Genomic DNA, 21,185 nt, shown 5'->3' on the forward strand with positions numbered 1-21,185 from the left:
CGTGAACGCCGCACGAGTTGTCATATTTCTAGAGAAAGGCTGAAGTCCACAAAACGTCCACGACGTAGTCTGACAAAAATAATAATCAGCTGCCATGTTTTTAAAAAAATGAGTCCACGGGGAAATGACCATAGAAGTTCCTCTGTAATATTGAACTGAAATAAAATATATCAAAAACCTTTGACTAGTGTCCAGATAATGCTGTATTGCTAAACAGCTCTTGTATGTTAATGATTATCCTCACGCTTGCCTTATATCTTATCTCAGTGCTCTCACTTACCATTGGGTATTCATGACAGCAACAGCTTAGAGGCAATGTCCACTTGCCAGCTCAACTGGCCGCAGTTCTTTTGGAGTTAGTATGGACATTTCTTCTTGATACACTTCTGTTAAGACAACAACAATGGCTGTTTCACGGGCATGCACAATCCTGTGGGGTACAGGCATAGTTTTTGTGATTTTACCTCACTTCAGTCTGGGATTGTTGTCTGACTACAAGATCTGTGGAGATTCTGAGTGTGAAAGTAAGTTTTACATTATTATATTGTAGTTTATGATATGTTTTTTATCTAATTAAGTCTGTATTTTCTTTCTTTATGATGGTAATCTGTGTGTGTGTGTGGGGGGGGGGTTGTTTGTGAATTTTAATCGTTTTTAATTGTGTGTGTGTGTGTGTGTGTGTGTGTGTGTGTGTGTGTGTGTGTGTGTGTGTGTATGTGTGTGTGCAGGCCTGATGAGCAGAGTGCAGGCCATTAGGGACCACCATGGCGCAGACTGCCGTTTCCTGAGCTTCAGACGAGGGGACACCATTTTTGTTTACCACAAACTGACCGGAAAGAGAGAAGACCTCTGGGCAGGCAGCGTGAGTGTGGTAGCTCCATCTCTTTGTCTCAATTCAAACAGTCCCTCATGTGAGGTTCTAGATTGAAGACATTAGTCCTGATTATAATACAGAGAGTTCAGGGTTCTCAGCACTGATTGGCTCAGTCATGGCAACTAATGTAATAAACAAATAATGTAATTATGTACGAAACTGCCCGATTGAGTGGATGACTGTAAACACTAACATATTAATGTGCTGACCCAACATCACTACCTACCTATGAGTCTTTTATTTTGGTAATCACTTTACACATCCACTGTATAAGAACTGCTCTGCTTTTCAGAGACATTTAATTATCGATTAAGATGTAAATTATTTTCTTAAAGTAATGACCCACACTACACCATTTCTCGCAGGGATTTTTTTAAACCTTGGTTTTAAAAAAAACGCTCCTGCATTGAGAGACGTGTGGCTAAGCAAAGACATGAATCAATGTGAATCTACCTTCTTTTATACTGTGGAGTGTGTCAAATAAATGTACACCTGAAGCACAAGCATGCTTGTTAGGAGAAACACGTGGAATGAGTTGGATGGACTGTAAGTAGTTCTCATTATGATGGAGTACAAGATTATAGTTCAATCGAACACCAAACCCTTAGCTAAGAATGTGTCAGGATTTAAAAATAACAGAAATGAAATCCCCTTTTTAACAGCCATGCTGTGTAGTACTAAGTATCCTCCTGAATTTCTTAGAGTTCTTGTATAAAGTCTTTGTGTGCTAATCAGGCTCACAATCAAAGCCTCTCTTCTGATGGGCCTACAGCAGTTAACAACATCATCCTTTCATTAGCATCACTTAGCCATACTTGTATTCATAGCCGAGGAACCTAAAACGAGGCGGGAAACTTTTTCAGGGAATATGAAAAATGCGCTTCATCATCTTTGTCAGTCTCTCGTTTTCCTCTCCTCTTGATTGCCGTGTGCTCCTTCCCTCCATTCCTCCACAACGCTGCCGTGGCTTTACAGAACTCTGCTTCCTTTTGCTTTCAGATTGACAAACAGTTTGGCTATTTCCCGAAGGAAGCGGTGCAAGAGGAACTAGTTTACGCTGCTATGGAGAAAGTAGTGGAAACACAGGTGAATAGGCTTTGATTTCAGTCAGACTAAAGCACATGGTTGCTATCAAGTACAATAGAATGGTAGACTGTGATATGGTACAGTATTTAACCCCAAATTAGTAGTTGCTATAGTAGTAATTGAATCTGTTATTCCTCATTTCCTCTCTTCATTCAGAAATCTGATTTCTTCTGCATGAATGAGTTTGGTTACCCCATTGACTCCAGTCATTTGGATGCTGATGCTGATGCTGATGCTGATCAGAAAAACCAGGAGTCAGAAACCACCCAAACATCTCCATATCCCGATGACACAAGCGCTGAAAGTCCTTCGACATCTGTAGATCCCTCTGCAGAATCTCCAGTTTCGGCACAGGAAGCTGACGGCACATCGGCAGAAGAGGACGAAAACAGAAGTGCTGGCGACGGCGGTGACGGGACTCTCGAGGGAGCGCGGGAGACTCCTGCGGCTCTGAGGGAACAAGGTGGGTCTGCCCCCTCCTCCTGGCTCGGTTCCTCAGTGACAGGATGGTTAGGTCTGGCTAAAGAGGAAGAAGCTGGCAGTTTAGCTGAAGGAGGGGAAAAAGACGAGGGAACAGAGATGCGGGCCGAAGCTTCTGTAGCTTCGTCCGTGACGGGATGGCTGGGGTTGGGAGGAGAAGGAAAACCTGACGACGCTGTGAAAAGTAGAGAAGAAGACACAGAAAATGCAGATTCTTTCACGTCAACCATGACTGGGTGGCTTGGCTTTGGAGGAGAGACAAAAACTGCAGAAAAAGAGCGAGATGTAGAGGGAGAAGATGACGAAGAACCAGCAGAGAGATTCAGGAGTAGGAGGATGTCTCTGGACCTGGAAGGCAGCCAATTACACGAAGAGGAGAAGAAAGAGACGGGGACATTGGATTGGCTGGGAAGTGGACTGTCAAGCACGCTGGGGTTTGGCCTGACCAATCAGGAGTCAGGGCACGAGGCAACGCCTGAAAGAGAGGCCAAGGAAACAATCCAGGAGGAGGAAGAACAGCCGGCGTCTGGTTCTTGGTTTGATGTGGGGATTGGGGACATTTTAGGTTTTAGGAAAGACAAGAAGGAAGTTGATGAGAGTGCAGGAAGTGGTTTTAAGGAGACAGAAGAGGACAAAACTATAAAACATCCGGCAGGCTCAGAGAATGTGGATACCAGTCAATCTCAACGTGCACTGACAGAGGAGGTAGGGACAGAGACTGGCAATGAATCAGAGGTGGAAGAAATGCCAAAAGACCAAAATGTCCCACCAGAGATCCGAGTCAATGCTGACACTAATAATAACGATATAGGTACTTCAGACAGCAGCAAGGATCGTGTCTCACCTGAAGATGCAGCATCCGAGGTCCACCTAGAAGACATTTCTCCTCAGACCGATTTAGAGAAAATGCGCCACACTGAAGGCGGAATGTCTTCAATGCTCAACAGCAGTAAGGAAGAAGAGGAAGACAATGTTTCAGATGATCGCAAGAAAGAGAAATCTGCAGAAATGGAGGGTGAAGATCATCAGATGCCCAAATTAATAGAAAGTGAGGCTGATGTTAATAACAGAGAGGCAGGAGGAGACAAGAGTAAAACTGCAAGTGGTAACGATCAGGATTTTTTGACACAATCTGGCATAAATTTTGGGACTAACTCCAGTTCTGTGGACTTGAATTTAAACTCTGTTGAGCAATCTGTAGGCGAGGTTGAGGAGGACAAAACAGAGGACGCAGTTGAGGAAGGGGCCGGGATCCCAAATCAGACTGATAACACACAAGAATCCACAGATGCGGTTAGAATCGGTGCAAGTAGTCATGAAGGTGAAGGGAATGACGCAGAGACAGATGTTCTTCACCCAGAAATTTCCACGACCCGGACTGATGACTCAGCAGAACAAAGTCAAGGCGGCGGAGAGAGCGGTGGAAAGAGTCAGCCTCTGTTATTGTCGGGCACAGCTGAGGAGAGAAATGAACCAGTCTCCAATGAGGATGAGCCTCTACCTTCTCACAGTGTCGAAACTAATGATGATATTTCAGATTCACTAGCTATGATTGATAGCACAGAGACAGAGACACTTCAGGGTGAGATAGGACAAGAGGTGGAGGCTGGTCAGGGCAGCTCTCAGGAGTTTGAATCATCCCGTTCTGCTAATAAAAGTACTGACAGTACATATGAAGGTGCCTCAGAGGAGGACAGAAGAACGCTTTCCACCAATAAAAGCGCAACACAGATGGAAAACAGTGCAGATCAGGACTCTGTGTCTCCACAGAGCCAACAGGGGTCCACTCAAAGTGTTGGTGATGCACACAAGCTAAAGGAAGCTGTAAAAGAAACTGAGAGAGATAGCGACAAAAACAACCTCCAGCCAGTTCAAAGTGAGACAATTGAGTTAGAGAAATACATTTTGAATGAAAGGGGTCTCAAGTCAGCTATCGGTTCTGGAACAGAGACTCAGACTGAGGAAGTGGAGTCAAAGGAAAAAGAAATGCAGGGAGAGGAGACACAGCAGGAAGTAAAAGAAATAAAGGAAGAGGAGAAACAGCAGGCCGTGAAGGAGATAAAGGAAGTAGGGAAACAGAGGGAAATGAAGGAGATAAAGGAAGTAGGGAAACAGAAGGAAGTGGAGGAGATAATGAAAGAGGGGAAACAGGGGGAAGAGAAAGACAAAAAGGGAGATGAGAAACAGAAGGAAGGGGAGAAGATAAAGGAAGTGGAGAAACAGCAGGATGTGAATGAGATAAAGGAAGAGGGGAAACAGGGGGAAGAGAAAGAGAAAAAGGAAGATGAGAAACAGAAGGAAGGGGAGAAGATAAAGGAAGTGGAGAAACAGCAGGAAGTGAAAGAGATAAAGGAAGAGGGGAAACAGGGGGAAGAGAAAGAGAAAAAGGAAGATGAGAAACAGAAGGAAGGGGAGAAGATAAAGGAAGAGGAGAAACAGCAGGAAGTGAATGAGATAAAGGAAGAGGGGAAACAGGGGGAAGAGAAAGAGAAAAAGGAAGATGAGAAACAGAAGGAAGGGGAGAAGATAAAGGAAGTGGAGAAACAGCAGGAAGTGAAAGAGATAAAGGAAGAGGGGAAACAGGGGGAAGAGAAAGAGAAAAAGGAAGATGAGAAACAGAAGGAAGGGGAGAAGATAAAGGAAGTGGAGAAACAGCAGGAAGTGAAAGAGATAAAGGAAGTCGGGAAACAGAAGGTAGTGGAGGAGATAATGAAAGAGGGGAAACAGGGGGAAGAGAAAGAGAAAAAGGAAGAGGGGAAACAGCAAGAAGTGAAGGAGGTAAAGGAAGATGAGAAACAGAAGGAAGGGGAGAAGATAAAGGAAGAGGGGAAACAGGGGGAAGAGAAAGAGAAAAAGGAAGATGAGAAACAGAAGGAAGGGGAGAAGATAAAGGAAGTGGAGAAACAGCAGGAAGTGAAAGAGATAAAGGAAGTCGGGAAACAGAAGGTAGTGGAGGAGATAATGAAAGAGGGGAAACAGGGGGAAGAGAAAGAGAAAAAGGAAGAGGGGAAACAGCAAGAAGTGAAGGAGGTAAAGGAAGATGAGAAACAGAAGGAAGTGGAGAAGATAAAGGAAGAGGATAAACAGGAAGGGATGGAGGAGTTAAAGCAAAAGCAGGGGGAGAAAGAGCATTCAAATGGAGAGGAAAAGAAGGATGAGATGGAGGAGATGAATAAGCAGGAGGAGTTAAAGGGAGTGGAGAAACAGGATGAAGTTAAGGAGTTAAAGGAAGAGGGGAAGCATCAGAGGATAGAAGAGTTAAAAGAGGAAAAGGAGGAGGTAGAAGAATTGAAAGAAGCGGAGGAAAGGGAGGAATTGAAGGAGGTAGAAGGAGTAAAGAAACAAGAGACCAAAGAGGGTGAAGAAAAACAAGCACAGTCTAATTTTGAGGAAGAGATGGAAAACAGCCTCCACTCTTTACCTCGGGCTAAGAAACACAAGGACAGTCCAGAGCCAGAGAGCGACAGGAAAGAGACACAAGACGAGAACAGCTCGGACTCTGTGTTCTCCAAAACGTCCACGCAGACTGAAAAGAGCCGGACCGAAAACCCACAGATGGAAGAGGAGGAGAGAGAGGAAGAAAAGGTCAGGGGTGAAATGAAAGAGGAGGTTGAGGAGATGGAGAATGTGGAGCGTTTGAGGAGGAACAAAGAGGAAGACATGACCCTTAAATGTTCCAATGAGCTTTGTTCTGAAGACCGATTTGTGCGGGACAGAGATGGAAATCATCCTGCGAATATGTTGAGCTCAATAGAGGAAGGGGCAATGGAGACAGGACAGCAAAACCCATTGGCCGACAATGATCAAATATTAGCAGACAGGACAGGGGTGATTCAGCCGGTACCAGTTGAAGGCGTGGAGAAGGGTGAGGATGGAATACAGGTGGAGGAAGAAAAGGAAGAGAAAAGAGATGATGGCGCCATGGCCGATGAGGGGAAAAATAATTGTTTGCCACATTCAGGTGAGAGCGCTAACCCACTTTCCCTTGGTCAGACAACTGAGAATACAGAAGAGGATCAGCTGCATTCCAGTGAGGCCCACAACACAGAGGTGGAAGACTCTGAAACCATCAGAAAAGGGGTTTCCCCTCGGAAGGAAACAGAGCAAGTACACTCTGATCATAAGATAGTAACAGAGGAGCACACTGACATGGAAGAGAGGGAGATGAACGGTAAGCATGGTGATTTCAGGACAGACGGAGGGATGGAGGTTCCGGTTTTGTCCGTTGACCCCGTTGAAAGCCCAGCTGTGATATCTGAACAAACCGCTCCGTCTGATGGTCACGATATAGGGACAGGAGAGCCTGGAAGTGGAGGAGCGTTTGGCCTTTTCAAAAGCACCTTTAGCTTTTTCAAATCGCCCGTCACCGAAACTGAGGGATCCAAAGAGTCTGCACAGAGTTTGGGTTCTGACACAGGCGAGACATCCAAGGTAGAAGCCTCTCTCCCCCCTGAACAAGAAGTGGATTCAAGCACTGATTTGAGTCAGGTTTACGTGAAAGATTTGCAGCCGCAGCCTTCTCCTCCCGTCACATCACCTCCGTCCCCAACGAAGACCCGTTCTCACCCCAATGAAAGCCCCCTCCAGGCTAAAACCCTCACCGAACATTACAAGAGCCTCCTCGCCCACATGAGCGCAGACGAGGCGACGGTTCTGACGGAGCTCTTCGGGCGACACAAGCTGCAGTTTCTGGATTACATGTTAGGGAGCACGGCAGGAACCACGACCGATGACCCCAATGGCGACGACTCGATATTGCTGGATATAGAGAGACTTCTGGGTCATCACAGGGAGGCACTGGTGGCTCCCAGCGTGAGGCTCGCGGACGCACCAAGGGAGGACAAGGAAAAGACCAGAACGCTCTTTGCACTTCAGAAGCTAGAAACGCTGCTGGCAAGAGTGAGAGAGACTTTCAGCACAGGTGAATCAGACATCAGCAGCACAAACCAGCAAAGTATATTCATGGCCTCAAAGATATTCTTTAAGTTACTTTGATATTTGAATTCAAGTATGGGTTTGACTTGCTATGATCTCAATCAGAGTTGCATGTGTGTTCCCTGTGAAATGCAGCTGGGCCCAGCTGTGTCGGGGAATCCTGTTCAACTCAAAGCGAAGATAAGGAGACGCCCGGTGAGGAGGACTCCTCCGTGGGCCTGGATAGCAACACTCCAAGAGATGAATGGGTGGGGCTGGATAAAGATAAAGATGGACCACTGAGTGGAGGAACAGCAAAAGAGAGGGTGACCGAGGATGAGGAAAGGGGAGAGGAGGGAAAAACAAGTGAGTCCCGTCCTCACATTAAGTCAGCATCACCACAGCCACTGGAAGGTATGGATGACTCAAGTATCCCTAAATCAAGGAGGATTCAAAGATGATTCAAAGATATTAAGCAATAAGATATAAAGAAGGAGTGCAACGCGGCCTGCTGCATCCTCATTCCTCCTGCGACACACAGCCTGGAACATTATGGCATGCAGAACATTATTTACAATTTTAGTCTCACACTAGTGCATTAATACATTAAAGATAAAAGCTTTGAGTTGAATTTGAATAATATACCTTTGTGACAATATGTTTGTGAATCTAATTCTAGGGGTAATGAGCCAAATTCTGGACTTTGCTCATCAGATCGGCGAAGACTCAACCACTCATGTTCATGCGGCGAGGGAGCTCCTCATATGGCTTACTGTACAGGTAAGATCTATCTGCAGATTGAACTCCATGGAGGCCAGATGTAGGCTCAACTATCACTAAACGCTCAAAGATATAAGTACGATATGTTTGTCATGTGACATCTAACTACACAGCTACAACACATTATGGTTTGTCTTCGCTCTACGTCGTCTTTCAGGTCCGTTCCAAACCATTTAATAACACTAACAGGGATAACGTATGTGCTTGAGAGGGGGTGTTTCATCATGCTCAAGATGTGCAGTAAAGACATAACATTTGATTTAAATCCTAACAGAAAATCATTGGAGCACAGTTCTTAAGCAATCTAAAACTTCACTTCTTCCCTGTTGAAAAGAGTTGAATGTAAAAAACACAACAACTAAAAAACACTAACTTAGTTTATTAAATGAAATATGTTCTTTCACTGTTTTTTTCCCCTCCTCACAACATTGTTTAGTAGACATTATGACTGGGGGTTAAAGCAGGGTGCATTTTGTTAGGTCAGAAGTTTTGCCTGGCCCAGTTTTAACATGTTTGGTTAGGTAACTTAAAAGTACACATGTATCACATACAACTTGTGTCATGTCGACCTGACTCTCTCTCTGGACATTTAGCTGTCAGGCTAGCTTTGGCTCCGTCATCATAACTCACATTCCTAAGTGCTGGGGTCTGTTACACACCTCGAGCCAGCTGGCAACCCACCTTCTCTACAGGCAAACCGTTTCAAATGTTTTCAAAGGTCTTGTGATAGTTTCAAATGGACAAAAACGAGGGGAGGTCGGTGAGTACTTTTTGAAACATTTGCTGACTGAGTCGAGTTTTCACCCATGTACTACTTGGACCAGCTTGTTATGACCATGACCCTGCCGTAACTCAACACACGGTGACACATGGTCGTAAACTGCTTGAGAAATATGGCATTTGTGTAAAAACGTTGTGTGCTAAGTTTTAAACAATAATGTTATTTATTCGGGAGATTATCAAAGACTCAACGACAATGAGAGTTTTGCATTTCGGTGTCGTCAGAGCACTGAATGTAGGAACACCTGTTTCTTTTGGTGTCACTTTAAAAGTGCTCCGATGTGCCAGTGTGGCATTCTACAATTGGTGACGTTGCGAGTGAACCATTATGTACTGGCGGGGGTGTAGCTATATCTACATTACCCTGTGAGTGCTCAAATCAATGTATGTGTACTAATGAATACGTCAAATATATTGAAATTTAGTTCGTATCGTGTTATGAAGCAAAACTAATCCAGTGTAATCTAGACGAGGAGTTTACAGACAGAATGCAACATCTTGCCCCCCCTACGACGTGCAATGTGACGTGGTCCACTCTGGAGCGTCGGTGTTGTGAATAGGATGTGAAATCGCCGCCAGCCCGGTTGACGGCTTCGATTTGTGTTCCTTATGTCAGTCTTTAAATGACAGCTATCACTAACTTAATAAGCAAATGAGATAATTCGGAAATGGCGGAACATACGGCAAGCGACCTGTCGGCCAGCAAAGCGGTCGACTTCCAGGCGACGGCGGAGGCTTACTACAGCATCGCCGTGGAGAGAGTGAAGGATGTACGTTATGTGGCAGGTTTCGTTAGCATTTCCTAACTAGCTGACATAACGTAACGGATTGTCAAGCTATCGAAAACAGCTCGGTATTATCGCTGAGTACATCATTTACATTTTGTACAGCTCGTTTCATTGCACTTGTGTCGAGCCAGTGCTGTTAACCAGCTGTCACGACTACAATGAGATTATAAGTCGTTTTTTCAGTTGTGTTTGTAATTGTCCAGCTAGTAAGTTAGCTAGTAATAGTTAGCTAACGTTAGCTTGTTAATTAATAGCACCATTAGTATATCTGATCAGGTTTTGTGCTTTCATGCTTGTTGTAATCTAAAAGGTGTTTTTGTATTTATAATCCTGGTAACATACTATCTATCTTACTCCTTCTAATTAACAGCTGTGTAGGAAACCTTTAAGGCTGAGTAGTCAAGGCTACAACAGCTACTTGTTTGGCTCGTTTGATAAATATAAGAAGCCCTACCTACTGAAGCAACAGCTGTGTTGAGGCTCTCTGACTGCCAGGCTGCATGTAACCATCTGTAATGTTTCATTTCATTCACCACCATTGAACTAGTTTGCAGTCAGTCAGCACTGAGAAGCTGATTGTTATATCCACAGTAAATATTCCATTGTGTCAATTCACAACTTTGAATAAGGCCAAGCAATTGTTGTTCCCGGACTTACAAGGCTCACACCTCTTGTTAGCTGAAAGCAGCTCCTAAAACAAACAGATCTCTTTTCTTCCTTCAGGTTGTGTCGTCTCTGCCTGATGACATCAGACCCGGGCCAGACCTGTACGGGGTGCCATGGGAACCAGTCATCGTCTCCGGTGTGGTGGGGCTGGTGACTATGCTGTTGTTCACCTGTAGATGTTATAGCTCTGTAAGTACACAGCCATGTATGTTATATGCATCAACATCACACAGATTGTATATGCAGCATATTAAATTGCGATGGTAGTGTTGGTTTAAACATAGACACAAAGAGACCACACTTGTTCCATTAGCAGTCGGCAAGTCTATCAACCGATTAATCCCTTAACTACCGTTGTTTTCTTTTCATTTCTTCACAGGTCAAAAGCAGACTGTATCGAAGTAAGAACCACTTATTCCTTAATGTCACATTTTTTTGACTTGAGAGAAATAAAACATCACTAGTCGCTGCCAATTCAACAATTCAGCAGAAATATGTTCGACAATAATTTGAATGTCTTCATAAGCTTTGTATTCCCTTTTTTTCCAGGTAAAGAGCGGAGGATGGCTGAGCAGGTGGCGCAGCTGCTGGACGAGAAGTGTAAAGTCCTTGAGACTCTCAGCAAATGTCAACAAGAGGTTGGTACTGGTGCCAGTGCTGACTGACTACTGACACACAACCGTTTCCAACTGAGGCCAAATTCATAGAATATGTTTCCATTTCCATAAGATGGTCTAAATTAGAAGATGCCCAGTCGTCTGAAGCGGGGGGATCAAAAAGCAGAAACTCTCCCATTGCAAAGCTATTAAAGATGGTTATGAACATAAGTTTAAATCCTGATGAAAGGCTTTTTGTTATGCTACTCAGGTTTTTTTCTCATTGTGTTTTATTCGCAGTATGATGACCTGGAGAGCACGCTGAGGGACAGTGGTGTCTTGGCCCAAACTCAAAAGACTGAACATCTAGAGGTAAGGCAGAGAGAAAAAAGAGCTTCTGTACAGTGTCTCTTGTTGTTCATAAGATGTAACTTTATTCAGTTAGTACTCTTTTAAATGGTTTACCCAAGAAATCCACTGAGATTTTCAAGGTATTTTATTGTTTGCACATTTTACCCAATTGTCTCAAGTTAAACCAGCATTAACTGATATTTTTTTGGCCACTTGGGGCAGCAGAAACCAGCTGTGAACACAACATTGACACATCACCGATCAAATTGATACTGCAAACTTGTTAGCAAACAGTTGCTTGGTCACACATCCAGCTGCTGATGTAGCATTCTCATTCATTTTGAGTCATGTCACGCTGTGTTACTCCTGAGGGTAATATCTGGCTCTTGGGCTGCTAAATGCTCCTCTGTGTTCACAGGCTAGTCTCTTACTGTGTCTGTCTGCTGTTTGGTGTTGAGCAGGTTGTGTACACAGAGGGTTTTTAGAGCTTTGTTTGCTGAAAACAGCAAACTGCTGCGGCCACAAACGACACTATGAGAGACACAGTGAAACAGAACAGTAGAGCTGTGGACTGCAGAGCTGAGCAATGAGCTGAAACTCGCTGTGAAGCTCCGTAAAGCGGAGGAGAGCTGCAGAATCAGCTGATAATCATCTGTAGATTTATCACTACAAGTGACCCCCGTCATGTTGTCATTTGAGGCATTTTTATAATAGAAACATCGATGAAAGCCAAATTTGAATGAATGATTTTTCACATTTTTGACTCTGTGACCTGGCTTTTGTGTTCCCGCCACATTCTCTCACTCTTTTGCTCTCTCTTGAACCTCCTCCAGGTCAAAGCCAGACAGTTAGGACATGCTAAAAGGGAGCTGGATAGGGATCTGGAACAACTCAAGGATCAACTGGACCAGCAGAGAGACCAAAGGATAGAGCAGGAAAGAAGGGTAGGAGCACACACACTATGACCAACAATACCAGCTGTAACATCTGCAATTGTTAATCAAGAAGGATATTTGGATAGGAATGGGAATCCATTGCATTAGTGTGATATTGATAGATATATATTTTTGGTTATCCTTCCAGATAGCTTTGCTTGAAGAGAGCATGAAAACAACTGAAGAAGAAACCAGAGACCTCCAGTCACAGGACGAGCAGGTACCTTCACCTCACCCTTCTTCTCGTTACCTTCACACTCCTGTCCTCTCCTCTCTCCTGCTTCCTCTTTCCCTCCTCTGCTCTGTGCCGCCGTGTTTTGAAATGAGTCGCTGCCTGTTTGTCTCTAGGCACACACCACTCTGAAAGTGTTCAGCATGAACAGTGACAGACTACAGAGGAATCTGGAAACAGCCGGAGAGGAGAACGCACTGCTGCAGGAGAGCAACGCTCAGGTAGGATGCTGTACACCTGCAACAACACGGTAGCAAGAGAGGCGCTTTTACTTTTGCATGGTTGAATTGAAAGTACTGCTTAGCCAGTTTGTTCTATTCAGTCCATCCAATTACATAGGTTTTCTAAGTGAACTCTTTACATCTTCATCCTCTCCTTTACCCCCCCCTCCTTGTTTTGCCTCTTTCTCCGTGCAGTTGAGGCAGCAGGTGGAGGGCTGGGCAGAGAGAGTGAGTGAGTTGGAGGCAGAGATGAGCAGGTGTGAGGTGGCCCACAGCGCGATGCTGCAGGATGTGGCCAACAAGGATGAGCGTTTAACGGTACGGTCGGTTCTAGTATTAACTTCAGTATGTTGTGGCTAGTTGCTGTGTAATACACCTTGAGATTTCTATTAAAAACTTCTATTAAATAACGTGAATCTCGAGAAATACCACGGAAGAATGCTGCAAACTGATGCAATCGATCAAGGCTTCAGGTACATTACTTTGTGTTGTCTGAAATGAGCTTGATACCGGGTACGGGTACGCTTCCAGTCTTTGACAGATCGGCTGCTGAGGATGAAAGCTTGGGATTCAAACCTGGAGGAGGAGGAAGGTGAGGAAGGAGGAGAGAAGGAGACGTCCAATGGTAGAGCAGAGGCAAATGGAAAAGGAGACGTTATGGACACACAGGGCCATCTCCAGAAAGTCCAGAAACTCATCTACGCTGCTAAGGTATTCTGATTTAATGAAAAAAAGGTACACGGTGTTAATGACACTGGAATGTTTGGAAACTCTCTCTCTCTTGCAAGCAACCAGACTCATATTTACCATCTCCGTACACTTACATACTGAAGGTCTACTGATATGTTGAGTGTATTTCCGTGTAGCTGAACGCAGACCTCAAAGCTGTAGATGAAGACAAGGACAGACTGTTTGCCAAACTGAACGATGAAGTCAAAGCAAAAGAAGACCTGCAAGGTGAGCCAACCGTACGCTGAGGCTGCTTTTTGGAATACAGAACACACTCCACGGTGTCTGCGTAGAGACTAGACGTGTCACTGATGTTGTGTGTGTGTGTGTGTGTGTGTGTGTGTGTGTGTGTGTGTGTGTGTGTGTGTGTGTGTGTGTGTGTGTGTGTGTGTGTGTGTGTGTGTGTGTGTGTGTGCTTTTGGTTTCCCCTCTAGTGAGCATCAAGGAGCTGGTCAATGAGAAGTTATCTCTGCAGTCAGATTCTGGGCAGTACGAAGATCAGGTAGCTGCCCTCAACTAAGTATTAGTGTGATATTTTATTTATTATTTAGTTTTTTCACACTTATTTGTTTTCATTTCTCTTCTTCACAGGTCCAAAGATTACAACAGAAACTCCAGATCATGACAGAAATGTACCAAGAGAATGAGCTCAAGCTACACAGGTAACAGACCCACGAGGATCAAATGTGCGAAGAAGAAGTTGAAAGAGCAAATGCAAGCTCTAGCAGATGTTGATGAACGTGTGCGTTTGCAGGCTGCTGACGGTGGAGGAGAAGGAGCGCATGCAGAAGCAGGAGAAGTTAAGTAAAGCGGACAGAAACATTGCGTTGGCCATGGAAGAGCTGAGCAACTACAGGTAGCTGCTCCCTGTCACCTCAACACATCGACAGTATGCAGGGGGTACGTTCGTGAGTCTCACCTGTACGTCACCTTTTCCTTCAGACAACGAGCGAGAGAGATGGAGGAGGAGCTGGAGAAAACCAAACAGTCTTACCAGACTCAAATATCAGCACACGAGAAGAAGGCTCACAATAACTGGGTTAGTCAAATAAAGAATATAAAGTATTCTTTTTTGTTTTGATAGCCAAATAGATTCAGTTGTGGCAGCACACACACATCTACTTTGACATTAGATCATGTTGTGAGTGCTTATCTTGATGTTGTGCACTCGACTGCATCTGTATTTGTCTGTACTTACGTAATGTTATGTTTCTGATCTTGGCTTGATCTTGCAGCTGGCAGCCCGAGCAGCAGACAGAGAGCTAACGGACATCAGGAGAGAGAACGGCCTCTTTAGACAGAAGTAAGCAGACATTAACTGACCCCCTAACTTGCATTAATAAGAGGTTAAAGGGATAGTACGGATGCTTTGAAGTTGGGGTTCTCTGACGTACTACATAGTCAGTGTATAACCTACAGTAGATGGCGGTCGGCACGCCTTCAGTTTTAATATATATTCTATATTCGCTTCAAAGCGACCAGACTCTTTTGACAAAAACAGTCATTTTATCTTGCAGAACACCGGAGCCTACCTCCGCCTCGATCGATTAGTTTGCTGGTGTTATTGTGTGACTTTGGTGTTTTAGTTCCTTTAGATAGTTCCCCAAAGTTACACAATAACTGTAGACCTGCAACTCCGGTGTTCTGCGAGGTCAAATTTCTGTTTTTGTGAATGGACTCTAGTGGGTTTGAAGCACGCCTAGATAATGGATTTAATTCCCCTAGAATATATTCAAGTTTGTGACTCATGACACCAACTGTGGTGTAACTTCAACGATACACTTAGTTCTGAATTCTATAGAAATGTTTGATATGTTTTTATCTGTTTTTGTATACTGTATACATTACATATTGGAGTCCAGAAAATGTTTCTCATGTGTTGACTTTAGTTGTGTTTGTTCACAGGCTGACAGACACACAGTTTAAACTAGAAGCCCTCGACAAAGATCCCTACGCCTTGGACAGCTTGGCCAGACCGCTGCCTTTCAGAGGTTAGCACGCACGCACACACACACACACACACACACACACACACACACATATAAACTAAATCATGCATTATTGAACTTGCATCATATTCATCGGACCCCAGCTTGGAAGCAGAAGGCTGCAGACTTCCTTGACTTTGCACTCACCAAACTACCCTTCACCCTTTCAGCTGAACGGTCCCCATACGGTCCATCTCCTCTGGGTCGACCTGCATCTGAAACCAGAGCTTTTCTGTCTCCTCCTACATTAATGGATGGACCACCTGGTAGACTGTCTCCTCGAGGTACACACACACACACACACACACACACACACACACACACACACACACACACACAGCTGCAGCTGCACACTCCACCAGATAAGACCAGTAAACGCTTGCAGCATGTTGGAGATGACCAGCTGGCTGCAGCATGATCAACTGTAGGCGCTTAAACGTGTGCAGCAGCATGGCCTGTATGCTGGCATGCTGTTAGCGTCAAGTCAACGGGAAAAATAGTGCAGCGTGATGATATGTCTTAAAATCACATCAGTTCATTCACATTGACATGACGGTTTCTCTTTGTCTCCGACTTGCAATCACACTCATTCTGGCCTAATTGTCTGATATTTTGTCTTTGGCCGATTGGTTCTGCTTCTTCCCTTCCCTCTCTCCCTCTCTCTCCCCCTCTCCCCTTGTCCCTGGTATGGTTCCCTTTCCTTCGGTCCTTTCCTCCGCAGTGTCTCGTGGTCCAGTGGAGCCCCCAGGTGGCCAAGGAGAGCTGGACCGGAGCGGAGGTCCTCATTCAGACAGCGGCTCGATCTCTCCGACATGGGAGAGGGATCGCAGGGGCCCCCCACCAGGACCCCCTGGCCCCCCCGGGCCCCTAGGACCTCCAGGTGTGTGTGTGTGTGTGTGTGCGAGAGAGACAAAGAGAAAGACACAGAGTGAATCGTCTGGCGGGTCGTCAGCCTGTAATAAGACAGGCTTGGTGACGCACACACAACCTGATCGCCCTGTGAACATAGAGGATTACAATTTATTTTACTGTGGAGGGGGAAAAAATGTTGTTGTGTCATCCACCATTCGTCATGGTCATTATACCATCACTTATGCTTGTGTTAAAACTCAGCGTCACACCATATACACATCGTAGTACTGCGTCTGCCATTGTTTTGGGAACCCAAACTAACAGCTGACATTTTTGAGTGCGGCAGCAGTCAATGCACAGGTGTAGCTCATAACATCAATTCAAATGGACCGCAGCCATGGTTAAGGTCAGTGGTTGCACCTGCGTTTTGGCAAGTCAGCGGTCAAAGTCGGATAGTGTGCATGCCAAATGCATGTTGACGCTGCATGTGTGTTGTGTTTAATGCCTTTTGAGGTTTGGACACTGGGAACTGCAGTTGTCTGTGAAGCTCTGCGTTCATTTATCACATGATCCTGAGATTACACTTCAAACTGGAGCTTTGTTTAACTTGTGTACAGCTTTAGAAACAGAGAGCTGTTGATAAGATATTGATGAATCTTAGTGTGTTCTTTCTATCTCACCGTGTGTCTGTCTCTTAGGCTATATGTTCCCAGAACCAGGAGGTCCAATGTACAGGAGACCTCCCCTAGGAGCTCTGGGCCCTCTCCATCCCAGGGGACCCCCTCACCCTGCAGACATGGCGGGTGAGTCACCCATGACCTGTATAGCAACGCGTCGTTACCTCATTGCCTTCTCATCTCCACTGTCCTGCTGTATTCAACTCTTTTGGACTGTATACAGCCAAACAAATGAAAATGAAAAAGCAGAACACAAACTTTAGTGAATATTCAGACATACACAACAACACACGTGAACCATCTTGTTCATGATTGCTCATTTCCTCTATTCATTCATTAATTTCAATGCAGATGGCTCCTACAGAGAAAACAGCCACGGGCCTGGTGAACTGGAACACAGAGAAGTAAGATGTTTGTGTGCGTGTGTGTGTGTGTTTGAGTAGTGTGTGTGTGTGTGTGTGTGTGTGTGTGTGTGGTTTCTGTACCATTTACCTTTTTTCATATTTGCGTCACCAGTCTGGTCCTGGGGATCGAAGGACTCCCCCTGAAGCTGACCCAAGGATCGGGGGCGCACCCCCTCCTGGTCCCCCGATGGGCCCGATGGGCCCCATGGGCGGCCCCTTTCCTCGTAGAGCCCCCTATGGCCCGCTGCCTCCTGATTTCTACCCGTCCAGGGGCCCTGTGGGCCCTCCCATGATGCCGAGTAAGCAGTCACGACTATCTTCGCAACCTTTTTGTGCCACATTATCTCAAAATGTCCTCGGTCAACCTGACGCTCTCTTCCCATTTCCCTCTCTTCTCCAGTGTGGGCCCCTCCCCCTCCAGGGATGATGCTCCCTCCTCGTTTCCCTCCCAGTGGGCCTCTTGCCCCTCGCCCTCACTACGCTCCCCCCATGCGCCCCCCTCTGCTCGACGGCCACCCACATCCCTCCATGGGTCCTCTCCCTCCTCAGCAGTCCGTCCCCTCCCCGCCGCACAGCCAGTCGCCAGAGGAGCCCTCGCCCGAGGACGCCATTTAAGCCTCGCCAGGGTTTCTGCTTGAGCTGCGAGGTGATGGCTAAAGCTGAACTCGGCGGTAGATGTATGGATGGGCAAGTTGCTGTTTCCCATCGTCGTGTTTTCTGTAACATCTACATGTTAGCCAGGGGGATGTATCTAATGAAGGGGTGTTAGCGCCGGGGAAACCATCAGCCTTCATTAGCCCACTTAGTTGCTGCCCGTCTGCTTCTGCTCAGTCGCTCTGCTCACATCCTGTCACTTTCTTTTTTTCCCCCCTTTCTTTTACTCTCGCTCTGCCCTATCATCATCCAGCTGTATTCCCTGTGAAGTAGTTCCTGTTACTGCGGAGTCGGTGTCAGCAGCAGGATCACAGCAGCTTAATCTGTGCGTGTGTGTGTGCGCGTGTGTGTGTGTCTGTGACTGTGGAATGTGAACCAGAGACAGTTTCTTGTTTGCTTGACAATGCCGGAAATGTTTTTAATGGCACCCGAAGGTTGAAATGCGTGCATGTAGGAATGCTGTATGTGGCAGAGAACAGAGGGTTTTACGTGTTGCATCAGTGAACATTTCATCCCGACGGCAATAGAAAGAGAAATGGCTCTTGCTGCTGTCATCATAATTTTTTTTTTAAATAGCAATTTAGCATCTACGTAGGTTTTGATCAAGATTGGACTCCACTTAAATCAGGTCTTGTTTTGTCTGCGTCTGAATTGACATGATGAACGAGAAAGTTGCTTAAAATAGGATTAAACTGAATTTCTCTGTCTTCCCTGTGGGATTCATAGGACTTTGTCTCCGTCAACAAAGCTATTGTTTCAAACAGCAGCAGCTCAAACAGTGCTTTTGATTATGTTACAGGGACTTGTGTATATGGTATATGGTCTAGGCTTGAAACAAGTGGCTTATCGTAGCCGCTTGTGTTTTGCCGCAGTGGGCTGTGACTCACAGCGGTGATTGGACGGACTGACTGGAAGAGAGGCTGCCTTCAGAGCCGGGAAGATGACACCCATGTGAATTTTGTAAAAAGTGATTATTAACAGGTGAATAAAGACTGTCAAATTGACAACACCTCCGTATTTCACTGTGTTTATGTTCAATTTGTTGACCGAGGATAACGGAGCATTACTTTAATTTATTGTAACCTTGATTGCACAGCACAATGCATATTTAATGATCTCTAACTACCCCACCAAACTCATTGACAAAACTTTGAATTGATGGTGAACAAAACATTCTGAAAATAAATGACCATGTATGCTGTTTAAGCTACAAGTCGTGTACACTGTATGTGATTTTGTATTCTTTTAGAATTTTTAACATCCCTGTTAAATATTCAACACTTTGCCTAATCCATGGAAATACAATCTATACTGATTTAGAGAATATCACCTTAGTGTTGGTGGTAACAAGACTTTAGACCAAACGTGTTAATAGCTTTTTCTGTTATTATGGGATGGCTTATTCGCAAACAGGGAAATTTGTCCTGAGATATAGAAACAACTGACTTTTTCCCCACATCAGACATGTGGACATGTGAAAGCAGGAGAAGCCATGGGTGTAACTAATTACAATAATGACGGCTCCTTTCTACTCAGGCAAACCAGTTCCTGAACGTCCACAGCTTAGTGGAGCACGTACTGGAACAGAGCCATCATTAATGCTACTAGTCACACAAACACAACGTATTCACCTCTCTTGGCATGTTTCCTGTTTGGTTGCAAAACAACCTGGAATTGAAATAGATTTTTTTATTTTTTATATTTGGATTTTATTTAATAGACCTACACAAACTGTGTGTGTGTGTGTGTGTGTGTGTGTGTGTGTGTGTGTGTGTGTGTGTGTGTGTGTGTGTGTGTGTGTGTTGATTGCACACAGGTGGACTTTATTTCACTATGTGACCTGTGACTTAATTGGAAGCACCACATCTTACCTTAGGGGCGGGGCCTCTGGAGGCTGTTAAATACGAAGCTGTCACAGGCAGACAAAATGTACACGGACACCTTTTTAAAAAGCAAGTTATTTTTACTTATAGTACAAAAACAATAAAGGTGATGCTGTAAAGTGAGGAGTAAACTATTTTTTGTTTTCATGTTAATATGTTACAAAGAATGTGCTTTTGGAGACACATAAAAAGTAAAACGTTAACTCTATTAAACTATATTGAGCTCAAGATTTTAAAATGTAGCTCCTCTCACAATGTATAAACTAGACACTAAGCTTTTAATAGATACTATTTTAGATTTAGATTTTCATTTTTGGAAAATGACATGAGTAATTCTCATGTCCATACTTTCCATTGACTCCCTGTGTAATATGTAACAAAGTTTATGAAATAAATGGAGCTTGAGTGGGCACTGGTTCTGCATGGTCAGTTTCTCCTATTTATTTGTTTTTTCTTCTCAAATCTAAAGTTTTCGGGCGGTAAAATAAGTGTAGGGGTGCCTTCTGAGAAAGTGTGGGGGGACATGTCCTCTGTGTCCTCCCTGTAAACTCTGCCCTTGCTTGAGAGAGTGGAAGACGAAGTGCTTCCTACAGCCTCCACATCACTGATGATATAAGTGACATGCCATGACATCATTCATCTCTCTCCATGCACCCTGTGGTCAGTGTTGTGTTAGAGAAATAGATGACATGCAGTTTGTCCTTCTAAAGCAGGGGTCTTCAACGGTTTTCAGGCCAAGGACCCCCAAACTGATAGAGATGGAGCAGAGACCCCCTACTATATATATTGGATAAAATTGTGTTTTATATTAAACTGGGCCTAGTACCATGTATAAACATACCTTGTTATTGTGCATTCAATACTAAGCTATTCAAATAATACACAGGTTCATATATTCATGTTTTTATTTTAAACATGGGCAAGGTACAGTGGGGTGGCCGAGCCACTGCCATTTAGAAACACACCTTGTATGATAATCATGCATAGAAGCTATTCAAATTTACGTTTTTATTTTAAACATAAATGTGGAAACAAAAAATGAGTGATGGCCTATTAGTGCCACTGCCATGCATAAACATACCTGTTATCTTGCATAAAATGCTGAACTATTAAAATAATGGACAGATTCATTTTTGGGGGAAAAAGAAAATAAAACGACCCGCCATGCAGTACCACCGCGGACCCCCTGTTGAAGACCTCTGCTCTAAAGGAAGAAATGCTCTTTCATGTGATCGAGTCATTTATTAGGAGAATACTACAAATACTCTTCTGTGATCTAGGCTGCTATTAGTTCC

General features: G+C 44.6%; 1 protein-coding gene across 2 annotated transcripts; it reads left to right on the forward strand.

The window, feature by feature from the left end:
* Positions 1–297: 297 nt before the first annotated feature.
* Positions 298–19,016, forward strand: mia2 (MIA SH3 domain ER export factor 2). 2 transcript variants are annotated; one of them, XM_068717659.1, is made up of 28 exons: positions 298–524; positions 729–862; positions 1,874–1,960; positions 2,117–7,361; positions 7,511–7,768; positions 8,034–8,134; positions 10,426–10,557; positions 10,748–10,769; positions 10,918–11,006; positions 11,265–11,336; positions 12,149–12,259; positions 12,399–12,470; positions 12,599–12,703; positions 12,899–13,021; positions 13,235–13,414; positions 13,570–13,660; positions 13,867–13,934; positions 14,024–14,094; positions 14,187–14,288; positions 14,375–14,471; positions 14,668–14,735; positions 15,338–15,423; positions 15,591–15,704; positions 16,142–16,300; positions 16,971–17,075; positions 17,301–17,353; positions 17,466–17,652; positions 17,754–19,016. In XM_068717659.1, exons 1-28 carry the CDS (start codon positions 404–406, stop codon positions 17,966–17,968), a joined length of 8,268 nt encoding a protein of 2,755 aa, XP_068573760.1. In that variant the 5' UTR covers positions 298–403; the 3' UTR covers positions 17,969–19,016. The 2 variants fall into 2 exon arrangements, with proteins under 2 accessions (XP_068573760.1, XP_068573761.1); XM_068717660.1 differs by having other exon boundaries at positions 7,511–7,720.
* The last annotated feature ends 2,169 nt before the right edge of the window (positions 19,017–21,185 follow it).

The sequence above is a fragment of the Cebidichthys violaceus genome, unplaced genomic scaffold (genome assembly GCF_023349555.1).
Source record: "Cebidichthys violaceus isolate CVI_PGR_0920_01 unplaced genomic scaffold, fCebVio1.0.p SCAF_22, whole genome shotgun sequence".
NCBI lineage: Eukaryota > Metazoa > Chordata > Actinopteri > Perciformes > Stichaeidae > Cebidichthys > Cebidichthys violaceus.